At 45.1% G+C, this 18,925-nt stretch overlaps 1 protein-coding gene across 1 annotated transcript in view; it reads left to right on the top strand.

Moving 5' to 3' along the window:
• Positions 1-375, top strand: part of LOC138504592 (ras and EF-hand domain-containing protein-like) — a 188,454-nt gene extending 188,079 nt beyond the window's left edge. The window contains exon 17 of the mRNA XM_069625179.1: positions 125-375. Coding sequence (XP_069481280.1) covers positions 125-230 — 106 coding nt within the window. The 3' untranslated portion in view covers positions 231-375. The remainder of the gene's footprint in view (positions 1-124) is intronic.
• The last annotated feature ends 18,550 nt before the right edge of the window (positions 376-18,925 follow it).

Genomic DNA, 18,925 nt, shown 5'->3' with positions numbered 1-18,925 from the left:
AAATTTAGAAATCACCAGATTTGGGCAATCATTGGAGATGTATTTGTTGAAGTATTGCTTGAAAAACACAAACCACTGCAAATGTGTTTTAACTTTGATACAATGTGATCTATACACTATGCAGGGAGGTGAAGAAGACTGTGGATCTGACGGAGGAAAACAAGGAAGCGACCACTAAGTTGAGTATTCCAGACAAGAAGAAGATTCTGCCCAGCTGTTGCAACACATAGCTGAGCGCAATGAACAAGGACTAGTCCAATAGACATTCGAGCGGGTTACAGGAAAATGAGCAGGTTATGAAGTTTGCTGCTTTTCCTCTTTTTTGGAAAGCCATGGATCCACAGGGTGTGGTGTGCCACTGGCTCTTCCATAAAAGTAATTGCCAAGAGTGCCAGGGACAACAGGTCAAGACCCAATGGTGGACGATCTTCTGCTGTCCAATTCTCAAAGAAGTAGACCTTCTGCGAATATATACCTCTTCCTTCACTGCCACCAAACCTAGCAAAGGAGACCATTTTATGGTTTCTCAAAGCATTATTGTACCATTTTCTTATTATGTTCGGAATAATTGTACATTCTGTACACAAGACCGTTCAAACCTGTTCTTTCGCACATAAAAAGCTTTGTCACGGAATCTATCCAAAATGGAGCTCAATGTAGGGGACCGTAAAAGTGAATTTGCAACTATTTTCCAGTTTAACAAAGCAAAACAAAAAATTGTACTTCTTGCCTGGACGTTTTTGGTTTGTACATTTTAAGCGAGCAGGACCTCACACACGTTTTTAATATATTCTATCCCTGCTGGATCAATTTGGGAAAAAGGTGTTATTAAAATTATATTAAGAACTTTGGTACTAGATGAAGAGCAGGATTCCTGAATATTTAAAGTCGATATGTCTCTGTTACATGTTTTTATAAAAAAGTGTATTTTTTTAATAAAGCTTTATTTATGTAAACCTTTCTCGGCACTTGTGTGTTTGCAATTTCAAGATGATGCCATGTAAGAATACTACGATTCACAGAAAGAGTACCAGACGATAAACACCAAGAAACATGAGCCACCTGGCTACGCATGTGCTTAATAAGCACTCTGTATATGGCAGAAGAGGGGCACGAGGCACAGGGTGGAGTGTTGATTTGCCCAACACTAGACAATGTTATCCCCCTCAATACTGGAGGGTACAAATAGCCATTTTGCCAATTTAATCCACACAATCAAAGCCTTTGCTTCTTCTACATTTCCTGTACATATAATTAGGATGTCACCCCCGTGTAGTGTATTCACTTCATACACAAAGACCAAATTGGCTATGAGGAGACTATATACCTTCATATTTTGCTAAATATGTTAACCATGCTGGGGGCGCACACTGCCCCCATAGCCGTGCCATGTGCATGCTTGCAAAGGTCACTGTTGTATTTCAAGTAGCTGCATTTTAAGGCCATGGACCACATAGTCTCCTCTAAACAGAAATATGCAACATCACACCCCACCAGCCATTGTCGAAGGGGCAATCCACCACTGTCTCAATAACTGCAGTGATGTCTTTTACTCAGAATTTCATGAGCGGTAAAAATCTCTTAGTACTTTCTTACTTATCTCTTCATTGTTCCTCCTACAATGAAAGAAATGTAGTGCACGTTCTGTTGGGCGTGTGTGTCTATGAGCTTGCAAGTCACGGATGAAATGTCTGCTGATTTCACTATGCTTCTTCAAACTCTAGCATCAGAACCCAAAAACAGTAGGTGTGCCATGGCAGGCCCATCATTTTACTTCATTCGTATCTTGATTTTAATTGAAATTATTTTAACCGATAAAGGGGGAGGAGCGTGGTTTCGCAAGATTCTGATGAAAATTCTGCAATTCCCTGCTTCATCCTGCAACCACGATGTCCCACATTCCCGCAAGGTAAAGGTCTACACTCCGACGAAACTACCCGTTGCAGGTCCGGTCAGAAGGGAACTTAAATCCAACAATTCGCACCTCACAAACAATGGTGTAGTATACAAATGAGTGAGTTTATTCATTAAAAAAAAGTTTAAATACTGCAATCTGAAAACAATTTTCAAAAACAAGTTTGTCATTGGTGATGCAAATATAAATAACATCTGTTGGACCCTTATAATTTTATTCGAATTACTATAGACTGCCATTGTCAATGAATAGATTGGATGAACACTGAAAACGCCCCGCCCCTGCATTACGCAGAGCTACGAATAAGTGTCCAAATTTGATGAGCAGCAAAAGAATGAGTTGAAGTAGAATTCTTCTTTTTGGCTGCTGGTCACATGCAAGTTCTCCCCAACTTCTAATAAAGGGGTGGGGAGGGATGAAAACAAAGGGAGAGAAAAACAGATAGAAAGATATGTACTGTCTCGAAATAATATAATCAAATAGCATTTAAATACCATAATACTTTGAACGTTGTTTAATAAGGACACAATAAACACCAACATCACCTGAAAAATATTTCTATCACACTGGCACCTAAAATTAAATACATGAACAATTACATACATGAAGGCCCCTGTTTGCGTTCAAACCATCAGGGGGACGTACTATTATTTTAATGTGTATAATTAATCCATTGCTCTGGGAGTATACATCAGACTTAACATATGAAAATGCAAAATGTCTTTCTTATACAATTAATATTGTCCACCATGAAATTGACCAAATATGATTTGTAACTGATCACGCCAATTCCAAGCACCCGTGCTAACATTTTGCAAATGCTCTTGCAATGTTTTTTTTTACCCAGGATTGTGCTGAAACCTAGAAATTCAGTATTTAACCCACATTGTCAAAATTGCCCACTTTGAGTTTCGATATTTTTTTGGCACATGCAAATACTTCCAAAATCACTGAAAGCACTCGCCGCAACCTCCAATACACACGCACGTGCACCCAATTCCTCTATTTTAATCGTGTGCAGTAGGGTTAGTGGGACAAAACAAAAAATATTCACCAAAACGCACAGGGTGACCTGTCGCACCAACGCTCAGAAGAGCAATCCAGCATGCACAGTTCAGTCAGGGTTTGATTGTTTATTTATTTATAATGCGCTCCAGACCCACAGGTTACCGGGCGCAGCAGCAAGCATATGCGAGACTTACAATGTTACATGAATAAGTTTACAGTATGACAATATTACATGAATGTACAAATAGCAGTTACAAAATTACAAGAATGTACAATTGGCAATATACAGAGTTAAGTTATATACATAAGGGTCACTAAAACATCTAGTACATTGGGTGGGGCAGCACGTGTGAATGGTTCATAGCAGGTGTCTAGTCGTTGTTAGCGTTAATGTGTTTAATGAAGTTCCTTCTGAAGTGTGGGAAAGGTTGGTCTACTCTTAGGTTAGGTGGCAAAGCGTTTCACAAGTTGGCAGCTCTCACAGGGAAGCTGGCACCACCGATTTTAGCAAGTCTAAATCTGGGTACTATCAGGCAGTTAGAGTTGGCGAGTCTCATAGGTCTACTAGATGTTTTTCATTTTATTTTGTCCGTCAAGTAACTAGGAGCAGCATTATTTAGAGCCTTATTGGTCAAGGAGATCATTTTTAGGTGGATTTTGTTATCAGTGGAGAGCCATTTGTGTTGCCGCCTGATAATGGAGATATGTTCCCTCTTCTTTTTGCCTAGTGCGGCTCTAAGAGCATTGTTTTGTAGAGTTTGGAGTCTTTGGGTAGTGGCTTTATTGGCACCACTGTATAGGGCATTACAATAGTCGAGTCGGGAAAGTATTAAGGCTCTAGCCAGGATCAGACAACTGGTATTGGATAGGAAGGGCTTGCCTGCTCTTATCAAATTACAGGTGTAGGCAGTGGTGGAAGCTAGAGAGTTGACCTGTTTGGTGAAAGACAAGGTAGAATTAACAAGGGGGGTCCTGGGAGTCTTGTTCAGAGGAGAATTGCCTAGTATTTCGGTGATGGACTGCCCCAGGGCAGGACAAAGACTGATATTTTTGGGATATTTCTTCTCTGTGAAAGATAGTGAGCTAAAGACTCTGGGTAAGTCTCTCGTACCCAGGACTAATGTCTGGCAGAGGGACTCCCAGGACCCCCCTTGTTAATTAGCGTATTTAAGTAACTTTGGGTCTCACCCTAAGTTACTAGGGGAATCCAGACGTGGACCCCTTGCTCACTATTCTTAGAGAGGCACAGATCCACCCTACTGAGGAGGTCCAACCAGACCGAAACACGTGTCTGGGGTTTCTGTTGGTACTCTTGTTCAGAGAAGAATTGCCTAGCATTTCGGTGCTGGACTGCCCCAGGGCAGGACAAAGACTGATATGTTTGGGATATTTCTTCTCTGTCAAAGATAGTGAGCTAAAGACTCTGGGTAAGTCTCTCGTACCCAGGACTAATGTCTGGCAGAGGGACTCCCAGGACCCCCCTTGTTAATTAGCGTATTTAAGTAACTTTGGGTCTCACCCTAAGTTACTAGGGGAATCCAGACGTGGACCCCTTGCTCACTATTCTTAGAGAGGCACAGATCCACCCTACTGAGGAGGTCCAACCAGACCGAAACACGTGTCTGGGGTTTCTGTTGGTACTCTTGTTCAGAGAAGAATTGCCTAGCATTTCGGTGCTGGACTGCCCCAGGGCAGGACAAAGACTGATATGTTTGGGATATTTCTTCTCTGTCAAAGATAGTGAGCTAAAGACTCTGGGTAAGTCTCTCGTACCCAGGACTAATGTCTGGCAGAGGGACTCCCAGGACCCCCCTTGTTAATTAGCGTATTTAAGTAACTTTGGGTCTCACCCTAAGTTACTAGGGGAATCCAGACGTGGACCCCTTGCTCACTATTCTTAGAGAGGCACAGATCCACCCTACTGAGGAGGTCCAACCAGACCGAAACACGTGTCTGGGGTTTCTGTTGGTACTCTTGTTCAGAGGAGAATTGCCTAGCATTTCGGTGCTGGACTGCCCCAGGGCAGGACAAAGACTGATATGTTTGGGATATTTCTTCTCTGTGAAAGATAGTGAGCTAAAGACTCTGGGTAAGTCTCTCGTACCCAGGACTAATGTCTGGCAGAGGGACTCCCAGGACCCCCCTTGTTAATTAGCGTATTTAAGTAACTTTGGGTCTCACCCTAAGTTACTAGGGGAATCCAGACATGGACCCCTTGCTCACTATTCTTAGAGAGGCACAGATCCACCCTACTGAGGAGGTCCAACCAGACCGAAAAACGTGTCTGGGGTTTCTGTTGGTACTCTTGTTCAGAGGAGAATTGCCTAGCATTTCGGTGCTGGACTGCCCCAGGGCAGGACAAAGACTGATATGTTTGGGATATTTCTTCTCTGTGAAAGATAGTGAGCTAAAGACTCTGGGTAAGTCTCTCGTACCCAGGACTAATGTCTGGCAGAGGGACTCCCAGGACCCCCCTTGTTAATTAGCGTATTTAAGTAACTTTGGGTCTCACCCTAAGTTACTAGGGGAATCCAGACGTGGACCCCTTGCTCACTATTCTTAGAGAGGCACAGATCCACCCTACTGAGGAGGTCCAACCAGACCGAAACACGTGTCTGGGGTTTCTGTTGGTACTCTTGTTCAGAGAAGAATTGCCTAGCATTTCGGTGCTGGACTGCCCCAGGGCAGGACAAAGACTGATATGTTTGGGATATTTCTTCTCTGTAAAAGATAGTGAGCTAAAGACTCTGGGTAAGTCTCTCGTACCCAGGACTAATGTCTGGCAGAGGGACTCCCAGGACCCCCCTTGTTAATTAGCGTATTTAAGTAACTTTGGGTCTCACCCTAAGTTACTAGGGGAATCCAGACGTGGACCCCTTGCTCACTATTCTTAGAGAGGCACAGATCCACCCTACTGAGGAGGTCCAACCAGACCGAAACACGTGTCTGGGGTTTCTGTTGGTACTCTTGTTCAGAGGAGAATTGCCTAGCATTTCGGTGCTGGGATGCCCCAGGGCAGGACAAAGACTGATATGTTTGGGATATTTCTTCTCTGTGAAAGATAGTGAGCTAAAGACACTGGGTAAGTCTCTCGTACATCGGACTAATGTCTGGCAGAGGGACTCCCAGGACCCCCCTTGTTAATTACCAGCAAGGTATCACCAGGGACATCATGTTGCTGGAGCTCTTCCCCATAGTGATAGCGTTTAAGCTTTGTGGGGAGCAGTTGAAAGACAAAAAAGTGATGCTCTGGTCTGATAACCTGGCAGTGGTGCAGATCATAAATCTAGGGTCAGCCAACAATACAAGGGTGTTGCGTTTACTGAGGGAGCTCAACAAAAGCATGCTGGCACTAAACATTGAGCTGGGAGAACGTCATATCCCAGTGGTCAAGAACATAGCCGCTGATGCTCTCGTTTGCAGTGGGAAGAATTCCGAGGGAGTTGTCCAGGAGCAAACAAATTGATGACCCCGTTCGAAACACAGTGGTGGGACCTGATTGGGGAAATCTGAGTTCCCTGATTCACATGGCGCTAGCACCGGGCACGGCAAGAAGACACAAGGCATGCTGGGAACGGTTCTTGGCCTTCCAAGAGGAGGTGTTGTTGGAAGGGCAGAGGGAGCTGCCGGTAAGGGCCTTTGTGGGCTGGTGCTGGCATGAGGGGAGTACCAGAGCATGGATGGTCCATTACCTGGCCACGATCGCCCATTATTCCAAATTGGAGGGGAAAGGTGACCCCCACGAAGGAACACTACATTGTGATGGCCATGAGGGGGTGAGCCAAGCAGGGCGTGAAAAGAGCCAATGAAAGGCGGCCCATTGACATCATTAAACTAAGCAAATTGATAGGATGTCTGTGAGGGGTTTGCCGTGATGGTTTTGACGTGGCTCTGTTCAAGGCGGCCTTTACATTAGCTTTCTTTGGGGCCTTTAGGGTGAGCAAGCTGGTCCCGGAGAACAAGGGGGCAAAAGGGACAGTCTTCTTGAAATTGGGAGATGTGCACAACAGAAGGTTGGCTAATCATGTTATTAAGAAAATCAAAAACCGATCAGGCGGGGAAAGGGTGCCCAGTGTCTCTCCAACCCATCATAGGGAGCATAACTTGCCCAGTCAGGGCATTGGTGGCCTTTCTCGAGCAAAGGTTGCCGTGGGGGACCGGGGGAAGGCTCTGCTGCTCATTCACAGGGATGGGTCAGCACTGAGCCGCTTCCAGTTTAGGAGTGTTATGGATATGGCGTTGGGGAAAATTGGCGAAACAGAAGGTGTGTTTGGGACGCATTCCTTTAGGATAGGGGCAGTTAGCAGCAGCCATGGGCCTGGGGGCGGAAAATATCAAGCAAATAGGCAGATGGAGGTCAGGGTGTTTTAAGAGATATATCAGACCATAGAAAGTGTAAGGTTGACGTGCTGCCTTCCCATCCCACTAGCACCAGCCCGGAGGAGAAGGAGATCCGTCTGGGTGACAGGACACTGATTTGTGTCTAGGGTGGGTGCAAGCTGGACGGCGGAACAGGAGGAGTTGAGGTCTGGTGAGTACAGGATTGGGTGGCACGGGGTGCCAGGTATGAAATGGGCGCAACTACAGGGGTATGTGCGCAAACTGCTGGGTAGACCGCAGAAACCAGACATCTTGGTTATACATCTGGGAGGCAATGATTTAACAAGCTGGGGAGGGGGGCTTTAATGCGGGAAATGATCTTCTCATTACAGGAATTGGCAGGACAACTGGGAGAAACGGAAATCATCTGGTCCGAGATAATCCTGAGGCAGGAATGGAGAGGGGCAGAGAATCGCGCTGCTGTGGAAAAGTCCAGGAGAAAGTTGAATTGTGCAATGGCAAAATTCTGCAGGGGCAGAGGATTCACTCAGATCAGGCACGGCCTGATTAACTTGAAATCCCCAGAGTATTATCTCAAGGATGGGGTGCGCTTGTCACCAATGGGGATGGATCTCTTCTACTGGAATCTCTGCACCAAAATCCTGGAAATGTGAGATAAGGAGGGGGGAGGCACGGTGGGCGGTATCCCACATGTGGCATGGCGGTGTTTGGGCGACCAAGCACAAGAGACAGACTCCGGATGAGCCAGGAGAAAGCAGGAAGGGTCTTCACACTCTTCTCAGACCAGCGCCTCTTGGGAGCCTAAGCGGCAGAGGCGCCTGGGAGGAACAACAAGGGCTCAGCTTCCCCCAGGGAAACGGCACTCTCCCCGCCCAGGAACACCTGCAGGGGCAGGCGAGGCTCAGACGCAAAGGGTTGGGAGAGTTGGGCCTACACTGGACCTGTGGAAGGAAAGGGGGAAGCAGGTTGTTGGACACGGAGCAGTCGCCGCATCTTCAGAGTTATTTGCACTAATGTGTGCAGTGTGTTTTTTATGATGTTGTGGAAAATAAATCTGCGGCCTTTTATGCCAAAAAACAAAACCAGACTCATTCTACACATTTCTGGGGGGAAGAAAGGAATGAGCTCTTATTGCATAACGGGTCCAAATGAACGGATGCACGGGTTATGTACATGTGCAATGGGGTCAAAAGGTGTTGCGACAAAACAAAACTGTCTCGGCAAAAAGCTCACAAACACTCGCCAATGCACATCTGCACAAACGCACACAAACCTACACCGATTGTAGTGCTGTGTACTAAGGTCAGAGGTACAGAAAATGAAAAACAATTCCCCTCCCCCCACACCAAATATCTGCAGCCCTCAATACAGACAAGCGCACCCTCATTCAATCGCATGCATTCGGGTTCGAGCGACAAAGTGAAACAAAAGGTTCCGTGAAATACAAAATATTCCATAACCCCTCAAAAGCGCAACACTTTTTTTTTTTTTTAAAGTTAACCTTATCTTTAAAAAAAAATAGAAATCTATAAACGTTGGCAATATCGATTATAGAAGAAAAAAAAACACAGAACACAATCCAAAACGAACTTGCCCCTCCCAAAGGCAGTAATCCTTGTGCACTTTTAAACCAATTGAAACCTATGAGACAGGATTCACAAGGACATGACGTTATAACTAAGGAGGCGGTTCCGGTTTCCGATTATCACAAGCACTTCAAAGCAATACTCTTCTCTTCGCCCTATGCAGTGCAGCCCACGTGTCACGAAAGTGATAAAACACTATGGAGCACGGAGACCAAGTGCCTTGGTCAATCTCCTTTATTCAACTAACTATATCTCCTTTTGGCGGTAACCCCGCCTTTCTACTGCCCCGCCTCTTAACTTCCCCAACAGTGAAGTAGGACAGGATGGTGTGTGCGTCTGTGGACGTAGACAGAAGACATTACATCTCCACGCAACCCCCTTATGCCAAACTGCCCTCTTTTACCCTATTTCCTCAATCCATCTAGTGTGTTTGCAAATTGTTCTTTTAGATTGTCTATGAGCCACTGGGGTGTAGTCTTCTCTGCTGCTTTCACTGTCATTCGTGTCCACATCACGATCTGCAAACTCCGAGCAACTGTCAGATGGGTTCTCTGAGGGAGTCGAGATGTCACTTCTTGGAGTTTGATCACTGTTGATACTTTCTGGTGATTGCGAGCTGGACTTGCTACAGTTACCATGGATCCGGTCACATGTTTCACAATCCAAGGTTCAGGGCTGAATGCAGTCCTTGTGACTGTCGCACCGGTTACCAGACATTTGGTCGAAAAAAAAGGTCGACAGGACAAATGGTCGACACCATTTGGTCGAAAGCCAAATGGTCGAATTTATTTTTTAGTATTTTCACTTTTTTTTTTTTTTGGAGGGTCCCCCCCCCCCAACCCTCTTTTTTTCGAAAAAACCCTTTTTTTCCCTAAACGAAAACCTAAAAAAAAATATATGTATATTAAAAAAAAATTCGACCATTTGGCTTTCGACCAAATTCCGTCGACCATTTGGCTTTCGACCAAATGACTGGACAGCTGTCGCACCAATACTTTATCTCCTACGTGGATGTCCGTGTCCTTTGCCTTCCTTCTGGCGTCGTCATATTTCTTCACTTTCTCCTTGCTTTCTTTGTCTTTGTCTCTGGCTTTCAGGCCTACCTCCGCTGTCACCTCCCTGTCAATGATTTGGGGAAGAGTGGTTTTCACTACCCTCCCAAACATCTTCTGATGGGCACACCCCTACAAAGCTGTGACGGGTGTTACGATAGTCTCTAAGAAGGGTGCCGACAGCTTGCATGAACGGCCCCCTTGTGATGGAACAGGCTTGAAGGGGTGCATTTTAGGTTGCCCATGAAAAGCTCAACAGTGCTGTTTGCCTGTGACCATAGAGGGGTGACCTTCCTGTGTTGAAAACACAAATGTTGGACGAACATTGCGAAGTCATATCCACTGAACGGAGGAATACCGTAGTAGTAACGTCTTGTCCCAGCCGGAATGACTGCATGTGCTGCTGTCGAATGAATTGCGTGAACTTCAAGGGTTCTCTACATTTCATCTATTATGCCCAGGACATGTTTGCCATTTGGCAAAGGTCCGAACGTCAACAGCGACTTGGTCCCAGACCTGTAATGGCATTGCAGTCCTTTTGAGCGGTTGTGGGAATATGCGTGGTGCAACTGCTTTACAGGGGATGCAATTTTCAAGCACCTTCTCGATCTTCATGCCCCTCTGGGGGAACCACACTTTTGTCCGAAGTTGCCTCTTAGTGGACACCATTCCCCTTTGTCCAGTGTGTGCCATCGCAATGACTCTGTCCTGCAGCGCTTCTGCAATGACGATTTGGTCTTCTTTCAGTATCGCACCTTCCAGGGATATATATAAGTATTTTCTCAATAGGTGAAATCTCCGGAACAAATTTTGTTCCGTCTTAGAAAAGGGCATTCCCCTTTCGTTCCATTCATGCCATTTCCCAGAGGGCACTGTCCTTCACTGTCATGAGCACAGGGTCTTATTGCATGCCTTGAAGCAGCTCATGGATGGTAAGAGATGTGGCCATTGCATTGTTGACTATGTATTTAATATATTGGTTGGCTATGATGGATTGTGCCTCATCTTTTGTGGGCAGTAGATATCTCTACAGGAAGTCGGACGGGTTGTTGTCCTTCCCAAGGCGATGGATAATCGTGAATGAGTATTCTTGTAGTCGTAGCCCCCATCGTGCAATTCGAGGTGGAATCTTGACGGTTGATTTGCTGTAGATAGTTGTGAGGACCTGATGGTTGGTGAATTTATGCCCATATAGGAATAAATGGTAATGTTCACATGCCAAACCACAGTTAGGATTTCTTTTTCGGGTTGAGAGTATGCACACTCCGTGGGGGACAAACTGTGGCTTGCATAGGCCACTATGTGGCATGCAGAAGAATTTGGTTTAACTTGGGCCAGGATGGCCCACAGGCCAACAGGACGTACATCTGCAATCAATTCTGTCTCCAATTCAGGATCATAGTAGGCCATGCATGAGGCAGCAGCATCTTCGCAATCCGTGGACCACACAAAGTCGTGCCCTTTTCCCGTGAGGAGATGTGGTGGGGTACCTTGTACAATATCTGGCCATGCCTAGGAATGATCTGACTGCTGATGTGGTCATGGGGGCTTCAACCAGAGCTGGAACCTTGTCTGGGTCGGGTTGCATTCCGTCTTGCCAGAAAATGTGCCCAAAGAATTTGAGTGTTGTTTTACTTAATTCACATTTGGATGCATTTAGAGTCAAGTTGACCTCCTCAAGCACCATGCATATACCCCCCATACTGCAACATCATGAGATTCTTGCGTCACACCGTATAATAGGATTTTTTCGCTGTAGTTGAAACATTGGGAGATATTTTTGATGACTTGGTGTATTTCATTTTGAAAGATTTCTGCTGTGGAAACCTCTCCAAAGCTAAGTCGCTTGTAGCGAAAGAGTACTAGGTGAGTGGTAAATGTAGTTATGTAGCGGGAGTCAGGATGCAGTTCAAGTTGATGATACCCTTGTTGAGGTCTAATTTTGAGAAGATTTTCGCTCCATGCAGCAGGTGCATCATGTCCCTCATTCTTGGAAACACGTGTCTTTCCCTTTCAATAGCTATATTTGTTGCTCTCATGTCCACACAGATGCGAATGGTGTTGCCATTTTCTTTCTTGGGGACAGGAACGATGGGCGATAACCAGGGTGTGAGTCCCGTTGCATGTTCTATAATGTCCTGGCTGAGGAGTGATTGTATCTCATCTTCTACCTGCTCTTGTATTTTCAATGGGATTCTTCTGTAGTGTTGAGCCATCGGTTTGATCTCCGGGTTTGTTTATTTTTATTTATTAATTTGTATCGCGCCAAAAGGCCGCAGGCATCCAGACGCCAACACAGACACAAGGAAAGACAAACGTGAATAACGGGACACACAAAACAAAAATGAATACTACTACCTAATGAATCCTGACCTGCCTGAGACCATCTTTTCACTTGAAGAGGTGAGTTTTCAAATCTTTTCTGGAAGTGGTATAATTACTCAAGTTTTAGTAGTAAAGGGAGGTTTTCCATTTGTTGGCTGCCATCACTGGAAAAGCCCTACCCATACCATTACATCGCTTACGGGCCAAGGCAGTGATCTGACCCAAAGCTTCCAATCTCGGGGATCACCCAGGTACATATTGGGTAATCTTTTCCTTGAGGTATGACAGGGCTTTCCCATATAGATATCTATGAACTAGAGTCATAGTCTTAAACTGGATCCTGTCTTCCACTGTCAGCCAATGCAAGGTCACTCTGTCGTTGCTGATGTGTCATCGCCTTGTTTTCCTTTTCACTATTCTAACTGCACTATTTTGGATCACTTGGCATTTTGCTATGCATCTCTCATTAGCGCCTAATAGTAAGGCATTGCCATAGTCAAGCCGGGACAATGTGATTGCCCTAGCGATGGTTGCACAGTTTTCATCACTCAGATATGGTTGGATGGCTTTGAGGAGTCGAAGATGGTACGAGCAGTTCTTATTCAAGTACATGACCTGTGCTTTGGCACTCATGGAGGTTACCAAGAAAAGCCCTAATTTTTTCACGTTCCCCACTACCTGAATAGCTGAGTCTTTGATGTTAAAAGATTCACATTCTGGTCCTAGCTTAGCCCGGGCTTGGTGGGGACCGAAGATTCTCATCTCTATTTTACTTCCATTGAGGCACATCCAGTTCTTATCCATCCATGATTCAATTAGGGTTTACAGTGCGGCCACATTGGTGCTGTCCATGATGTAACTGCTGCTCAGTTCTACCACCAACTGGGTATCCTCTGCGTAGTTTGTGAAATGCACTCCGATATTATCGAGTACTACGCAGAGACACCTGAGGTAGAGGTTGAACAAGAGCAGCGATAGGTTAGCACCCTGTGGGATGCCACAGAAAATGGGTGTTTCTTGTGAGAATTTTTCTCCCCAATGGATTTTTGATTTTCTGTCTGCTAGAAAAGATGCCAACCAACTGATGGACTCTTGGGAGCAGTTAGACACCTTCTCCAGTGCCCATTGGAGCTGGTGATGGTCCAATAGATCAAAGGCTGCGTTGAGACCAAGGCGCATAAGTAAGCTTGCGTTGCCTTTGTCTATAATGCTTAACATATGCCTTTGTAAATCCAGCATTGCTGTCTCCGTGCTATGAGCCGCCCGGAAACCGGACTGTCGACTATGTAAGATATCATTTGCCTGAACATATGATTGTAGCTGTGCTGTAGCAACCGTGTCCATCACTTTCAGTAGGAAACTGCAGTTTGTTATGGGTCTCGTAGATTTCCTGGCTCCTTTTGATCCAGGTTTGGTTTTTTTTCACCAGTGGTGTGATGGTAACTGTTTTGATGTTTTTAGGAATTGTTCTCGAAAGGGCGCATTAACGATTTTAGTGAGCAGGGGAGCAAAGATGTCCTTCAAGATCGTTTTCAGCAGAAGAATATTTTCAGCACGTGATGTGGGTTTCATTGATGACAATAATTTAACCATGTCCTCAGTTATGATGGTATGGAATGTAAAACTTTCTTGGTGATTCTGTGGTTTATTCAAGGTTGACGAGTCGAGCTGAGCCTTGATCGCTGTTTGTGCAGTTATTGTCTCCCTTGCCTACTTGATTTTGCTCGCAAAGGCCTCTTTAACCTTTTCCCAATCCTCCTGGGATGGAATGAAGGGTGGAGATGGGACTCTTGGCTTTTTCGATAGATTTAAGTATTTCTAATAGCCTACTGGTAGAGTTGGCACCCAACCTAATCTGTTTGTTAAAATAGAATTTTTATTTGTTTTGCTTCCCAAATGCCCTTTTAATAGAGCTGCTCAGTGTATCTCCAATTCTAATTAGCCTTCGATGGTTGCTTCAGCCATCCGCCCTCTTTTCTTTCTTTAATTCTGCGAGCTCGGAGTTAAACCACTTTTGATGGTTGCTGTTTGCTCTGGCGAGTATAGTCTTGATTGGTGCCCTTACATCCACTGACTCTCTTGTGCATGTTGTTGGTAGTTTTTATTGATTTCGTCACATTTATAATCTCCCAGGACTTTATGTATGCACTGTTCTAAGTGTGCTGTCTCTATTTTCTTGTAATTCCTGCCTTGTGTTTTCTTTTGCTCGTCATTACTTTTCTTTTGGGGATTTTGTATGTGCATGGTGAAGAACACTTTAAAGTGGTCCGTACAAATACACAGCATGGTCTCATAGATGCTGGTTTCCAGGTTGTGGGTGATGACCCAATCTAATTGGTTCCAATTTGTCATGGTATGTTCTGTATTGATTACCTTAAAATCAATGTTATTCAGCGCCTTCTCGAGGTTGATGGCCTTTTTGTCCTTAGGGTTTCCTCTCCATCTATTCAGGTCCCCTAACATCAAGGTAGCTGTATTAGTACCTTTGAGAATGTTGAGTTGTTGTGTGATTTCTTTGTTGAAATCTGACGTTAATGATGGGGGGCCTGTATACCACAATTATATCGGTGATGCTGTTATTAGTGGGAGTATGCTTTAGGTGAAGTACCTCACAGCCTGCGCATGTGATTGTTGATGGGGACATGTGGCTGGAAATGGTATATCCCTCAGGGACAGCGGTGGCGCACGGTGGGCCAATGGGGTCCTGAAGCCAAGTTTCTGTGAGACATAATGTGTCCAAGTCATCCTCCAAAATGAGGTCCTGGGCATGTTTATTCATAGTTCTAGTATTGAGTAGACATGCTCTTAGTGCTTTAATGCTATTCCCCTTAGGAGATAGATTCTCTATAAGTAAGGAATCGGTCGTCTTCCTTTTACGGTTTCTTTTCTGACGTTTTCCCTGTGTTTTAATAATGTTCACAGGGGGTTGGTGTTGCATGTGCAGGAGTTCCTGAGCATGAAGTATTTTCTCCTCTATGGCATGCTGCGTGATTTGTTGCACCGTCGCCATGCGAAGTTGACATTGGAGGTCATGCAACAACCTTCCCTCGTATGTGATGGCCATTCTTACCTCTAGAGTGGGGATACAGCAATGTGCTATTCGAAGGTAGATGTAAGTCGATTGGGCCTTGGACGGCGAGGACAGGCTTGGCTTTGAAGCGCCGGCGCTGAATTGCCTGATGTTTCAATATATGCTGAGCCAGGTATCCTGGGGGTTGTAGTCCATATGATTAAACTCTTGCAGCGAGTGAACCCTGGAGTCTACCTCTGCTGATGGTAATGCGAGCCTTTCAATTACAGAGCCAAAAGCACAATGGTCAGATGAGCCATGTATGCTTACACGATCCTAGTTACTAACACGCACGTATTTAAAACACTGCTGCTTTAAAAGATTCACAGCGTGCGTATGCGTGAAATACAAATGCAGATGGAAATGTACATATAAACAAGACCGCCTGATTACTGCTCTAAATTAAAATACGGATTACACTACTAAGATCTACCCGAGGGAACGTGACACGTTACCTAGGTGATGTTCAAACAACCCTCCTTTTTCATGTTGATGTGTAATTTGATCTGTTTTCCTTTTAACTTTCCTAGGCTTTGAATCACACCTGGCACATCTTCACCATCCTGGTCTTGGGATTTATGGTGTGTATGGTGTGCGCGGTCATGATTTGGTACATGATGTCCACCGGTCCCATCTGTATGGCAGATTAGAAACTGAGGTTGCTGCCTCCGGAACTTCGCCTTTTAGTACATATATTGTCACCTTCGCTGTTTTGTCTTTGTAGGTGCACGGGTCTTTGAACATGCCCTTGCATTTCAGTGACGTCTTCGTGCCGCAGGGATAGATGTCTGAACTGGGGCATCCGACCCAGCCCTTAAAGATGAGGTAGCAATACTTTGCGATGGATGGAGATGCAGAATATACTGAAACATCAATAATCAAAACTGACCCGGGAAGTTGGCAAAGTGTGACTGTTTTAATATCAATTATCTAAAACAGAGTTACAATGAACATCAACGCATTTGCTCGATCTTCGCACTCAATTCAATACATATAAAAAGCAGTTGGATACTAAAAACTCGTCATCATTGATGTCTACCTATGTTTCAAACTACAAAAACCTATTTGGAATGGTACTAGGCTTACAAGGAGCATCTAGGTATACGTTTTATACTGGTCAGGGAAGGTGATTGGGTCTCTAACATCAGGTCGGGCAACTAAGCCATCCTCTAGTGCAGGTCACTACGAACGTCCTCAAATACACAATGTCCCATCGGTAATACAAACTATAGGGCTCTCTATTACGTGGCCCTCTATAATTGGTTGGCACTCTCATACCCCTCTGGAATATTGCACACACGCTAGCAGCATGCAGGCTGGCACCCAGGTGCTGGTGGGCTGGTCATAACCACAGCTTCCCACCAATTAGCCCTGGCATCCATCATCACACTTGCAGCCTACTAGTCAATTAAGGCTTTGAACTCGGCCTTGGAAATGTTCTCTGTGCTGGAGAATATGAGGGAGTATAGCATACTTGGTCTTCTTGGTTTTGATACAGTTCATCATAGTGTCTATTTTCATCTGGCCACATGACTGTAGACCATGGTTTCAAGTCTTACTGCATTTAAAATACTATTATTTGATGAACCTCTGACGTCTTCAATGTTCTCGCACCTCACTTAAGACGGAAGGTTTGTTCTTTTCACACGTTCTGTAATTTTTCGTACGCACATCCAGGCCCACCGTAGCCTTGCCTTCTTGGTGTTGATCCAACCAAGCCTTTCTTTGATCCACCTCCATGGTTCAGTTTTCGATTTCTAACTGCGACACATTGCAAACGTCTTTCTGCTCACAGAATCCAGCTCTACTAAAGCACGTTTGTGGAATCATCCATAGTCCTTACATTTCCAATGTATATACGTTGGAGCATTGCCGCAACCTATCCAATACATAGCCAGCCTTAAGGAATACTTTCTCTACTTGCGTTGCTGCGATTATGCGATTATACACTTGTAAAATGACTTGATAACTTAATTATTTCTGTAGCATGAACATCTTCATTACAAGCCCAAAATGTTGCTTATCTTAAACTCCTGCGCCTTTGCTTCCATAGAATGCTTACGTTCTCTCGTCTCTGCATCTCTTCTGGGTGTGTCAATTCTGCTCTTCATGATGTCATCAGCCTTCCCTTTTGCTCAGTTTTCATACTTCCTCTGGGATTTCATTCAAACGGCCATCAGATTGTCTTGTATGCATGTTACGGTTTTCTCAATGGGAATCTTACTTCCAGGATTCTCTTCGGTACATGTAGTCTTACTGGCAATGCACGTGTGTCTCACACTCTGGCTCCCAATCTATAGGCAGCATGGGGGAGGAGCTTTGGGTGGGGTACTTGGCTCCACCTCTACATGTCGATGTCGGGTGGATGTGGTGCCCTCTTGATTTTGAGTCTGTGGTAGGTTTTTCATTTACCACGTTGACTGTGTCGATAAGGAATTAACGTGGGCTTCCATTTATTTGGAGGAGTAACGTCGGGCTGTATTTGGTTGCAGTCTTGTTGCCTGTCGCGTGGACATAGCCCCTTTTTCAATTGCCACTGGACGAAGATGAATCTGACTCATTATGACGTCTGGGCGAGGCTTCCATGTATCTAATTTTATGGCGAGTTGACCTTCTCCTCGAGTCATCTAGCGAGCGCCTTCAATGGGTGTCATATTTCTGGTCCCGTTGTTGTTGTGGGGAGATTCTCGCCTTCTGCTGGTAGATTGATGTCTTCTGCTGGTGGGGGATCTCCAGTTTCTGGAGTGGGAGCCTTCTCATCTCCTACTTTGTTCCCCCTGTGTGCCAGGCTTCTGGAAGTATTTGACTTGCTTGCGTCCCAATTGAAAATGGTTGTCGCCTCCTCATTTGTCACAGGTGTGTCCTACAGCCAGGCATGGGCCGACATGAGGGAAATTATAGCCGCAGTGATGCCACTTTTTCTGGTCCTGCATCTGTGCCTTCTCAGCCGACTGCATTTGGCACAGGGGCGCAGCAGGTGCTGTCTGCATAATTTTGAAGTTGCCCAAAGATTATGTTTGCATTTAGAGCACCAAATCTGCCTTGCAAGCTGCAGAATTTCTTCCAAAGATCCAGTTTTCTGTAACAGTTTCTTGCGAAATTCAGCCGATTCACAGCCGGCAATTTTTTGAGATTTCAATGCTACTTCTGTTGAACAGTGTTCAAAGTCCCAATATTTCACTCTTTTTTTTTTTGCGCAGTCTCATGACAAAATTGTCAAGTGTTTCTCTCTTTTCTTGAGTAGAGGTGTGAAATGTGGCGTTCATAATCTACGTTCCTTAAGGGCGGGGGGGAGTAGTTATTTAGTGAGTCAATGATGCCCTGGAATGTGTTGGTTGTGCTTTCTGGCATCTCAAACAATGTGTCGTACAATTGGCCCCAATCAATACATCAATTTGCCTCTGAAGCGCGTTCCTCCCTTGCCCCGGTGGCATCAATGTAGATATTTAACTCTTCAAGCCACCTATACCAGCGTGGTGCCAGGCTGCTGGTATCGGAGATGTCAAAAGGTGGGACTGCCTGCAATTGTAGAGATTCATGGCTCTCTTCCTCCCTGGCAGTGTGACTAGGTGCATGGGGGAGCGGAGGCCTGGCTTGAGGAGCTACTGTCCGCTTCATCATCAGACAC

This window comes from Ambystoma mexicanum, chromosome 11 (genome assembly GCF_040938575.1).
Source record: "Ambystoma mexicanum isolate Mex_15411 chromosome 11, UKY_AmexF1_1, whole genome shotgun sequence".
Classification (NCBI taxonomy): domain Eukaryota; kingdom Metazoa; phylum Chordata; class Amphibia; order Caudata; family Ambystomatidae; genus Ambystoma; species Ambystoma mexicanum.
The sequence above is the reverse complement of the archived record's forward strand: the minus strand, read 5'-3'. Positions and strand labels throughout refer to the sequence as shown.